The 2,810-nt window shown below is 32.0% G+C and overlaps 1 protein-coding gene across 1 annotated transcript; it reads left to right on the top strand.

Moving 5' to 3' along the window:
- Positions 1-547: 547 nt before the first annotated feature.
- On the top strand, positions 548-1,345 carry LOC126716958 (rapid alkalinization factor-like). Its single transcript, XM_050418028.1, has one exon. The coding sequence runs from the start codon at positions 731-733 to the stop codon at positions 1,124-1,126; it is 396 nt and encodes a 131-aa protein (XP_050273985.1). The 5' UTR covers positions 548-730; the 3' UTR covers positions 1,127-1,345.
- The last annotated feature ends 1,465 nt before the right edge of the window (positions 1,346-2,810 follow it).

Here is a 2,810-nt window from a genome sequence, read left to right as displayed (position 1 = left end):
TAATTCTATTCGTAAACTTCAATTTCATTAGTAGATCCTTCCATTGAAGGAAAGCATTCTTAGAGGGTTTTCTTTTGTAATTATGTCATTGTTTTATTTATTTTTCTACTACTCATTATTACAATATTAGTTATGTGTATTGTTTAGATGATTCCGAATCCAAAAAATCATAATTGATTAATTAATTGAATATGATCAATTTGGTTTAAATCAATCAAACAATGTCTAAACAATCTAACAATAACAAATTAAACCCTAAGGTCTAAAAATGTAACAAAGCAACCCTAAGCCTATATAATTAAATTGCTAAACATATAATGCAATTACACATAAATAAAACTTCTTCTTTTTTTTGGGTAGAAAAATAAACTTATTTAATTCATTACTTTTAAAATTATAAGATTTAATAATTTATTAAGCTCTTTAGACTTTAGGGTTTCTTTTATTTGTTTTCCCAACAATCAAATGGCATAACTGTAAATAACAGCTAAAACCAATCCCATTAGTTCACTCGATGCCAGTTATAAGTCCCTTTAACTTCACAAGCTACCTGTAGTATCTTCTTACCTCTGTCTTTGAGAAGAAAACAACAAAAGAAATAGCCACAGAATAACACACAACCACAAGAAAGAGAGAAAGAAAGCAACCAGTCCAAGAAAAACCCAAAAACCCAACAAAGAAAAAAGAAGAAGAGAGAAGCTTTATCCTTTGTTCTTGTTCATCAAAAACAATGGCTAGCTTTTTCTATTCCTCATCATCAACCATACTTGGGATCTGTGCTGTGGTCATGATCTTGATCCTCAGCTCATCATCATCATCATCAACCGTCCATGCAGGTGATGGGTCCCACTTGGGTTGGATACCCACAGCAACAACAAGATCAGCTTGCAAGGGCACCATAGCTGAGTGCATGAATGCTGGTGGGTTAGGTGAGGAAGAGTTTGACCTGGACTCTGAGATCAGCCGGCGCATTCTAGCCACCAGCGGCTACATCAGCTACGGTGCGCTTCAGAGGAACACTGTGCCTTGCTCTAAGCGTGGGTCCTCCTACTACAACTGCCAAGCTGGCGCTCAGTCCAACCCTTACAGCCGTGGCTGCAGCGCCATTACAAGGTGCAGGGGTTAATTTGTTTAATTTGTTTTTTTGGTTTTATATTTTTATTTTTGTTTTTAAGATGGGGTTTGATTAATTGTTATACATGAAGAAAACGAAAGAGATTGGGATTGGTAGTGATGGATCATTATTATTGTTGTTGTTGCTATTGACATATGTTGTTATTGTTGATGGAAATATTGTTGTTATAATTATATTTGGAATATGTCTCTGTACAAGTCTTTCTCATAAGATCTATCTAGACTTTTATTTTTATTTTTGTTTTGTCCATGCTTTTGTGTTATGGTTAATGGGTTTTGTTTTTTTCCTCTGTTTATTTGGTTATTTTGGATGAAAGATCTGTGCTTTAGGCTTTATCTGTAATTGTTTTTGAAATGTTGGGCTTTGTGATTTTAGTGTAATTTGTACTTATTTTGGTTTGTGGTTTAATTTGTTTGTCATGCGTTGGCTCTTTGGAATAATTTGGATTTTTTGTATATTTGTTTCTGGTTAATATTTGAGTTGGTTTGTTGGGATTGTTTATACTCACCGACATTACTATTTTCTATAAAAGGGTTCATGATATTTATTTACTATTTTTGAATAGTATACTTAGCAGAAAAAGAAAGGAAGTTACTGTTTATTCAGGAATTTGGTGTGTATTGATGTGGCATAATTTAATGTCCTTTAAGAAAAGAAGGGGGTGTTTGGTGCTCCATTGAAACTAACATTTTCATACACATTTTCACGCACATATTTCCATACATATTTTTAAACACATGTACCAAACACCAAACAATTTTTGTTAACTTGTTTTCCCTTTCCTTTCACCTATTATTTGTTGAAAATATTGTCTTCTTGCTTCTTGGTTGTTACTCTTCCTGTGGCTTCTGTTATTTTTATTTTTATGATTATGATTTAGGTCTAAATTTTGAATTCTATTGGGACTTGTGTTTGGTGGGATTTTGTTAGTCTGGGAGCCCTCTTTTTTTTTTTTTTTCAAATTTGATTGCTGGCTTCCTTTTTACTATTTCCTCAGTGAAGAAAAAGGTGTAACATAGAAAAGAGTAGGAAAGAAATGAAGAAAATAAAGTAACAGGAAAAGTACTACTCACAGAGAAAAGTAGAGAATCCATGAGTTGTAATGACATAAAAAATGTGTATTTAAAGAATATAGAAGGCTATTTCAAAAGTACTTGATACCAAACCAGATAATTTAGAATACTATTGGTCTCTATTTTGTAGTACAAAATTATGATTCATAATGGTACTGTGCCAGCAAATTTGAAATCTTTTGAATATGAAATCTTTGGCAAAGATACAGGGTAAAAGGGTTAAAGGGGATAAAGAAGGGGTACATGTTTGCCACTTAAAATTTAGGGGTTTTTAAACAATTAGCAATTAGCTCTTGAATATTTTGTTTATGCATTAATTTAATTCTTGAGAGCACTGTTTTTGTGAATAAATTTTCTTAAGTGGCATAATTTGTTGCATCTCTTTTTTATTTTTATTTTTTTTTCATTCTTTTGTATCATGTGTTCGGTATTTCATGCTCTACTCTAATGCTTTAGTTAGTGTAGAACTTGATCTTGTATGTTACTTTCATGTCTTTGATGGTAATTAAGAGCTCCTGTTGTCTTGATTATAAATCATTCATAATGATAGATCAAGCAAACGATCATATTATTCTACTAATTAGCATCATCTTTCAAAATTT

This window comes from Quercus robur, chromosome 3 (genome assembly GCF_932294415.1).
Source record: "Quercus robur chromosome 3, dhQueRobu3.1, whole genome shotgun sequence".
NCBI classification, from domain to species: domain Eukaryota; kingdom Viridiplantae; phylum Streptophyta; class Magnoliopsida; order Fagales; family Fagaceae; genus Quercus; species Quercus robur.
The sequence above is the reverse complement of the archived record's forward strand: the minus strand, read 5'-3'. Positions and strand labels throughout refer to the sequence as shown.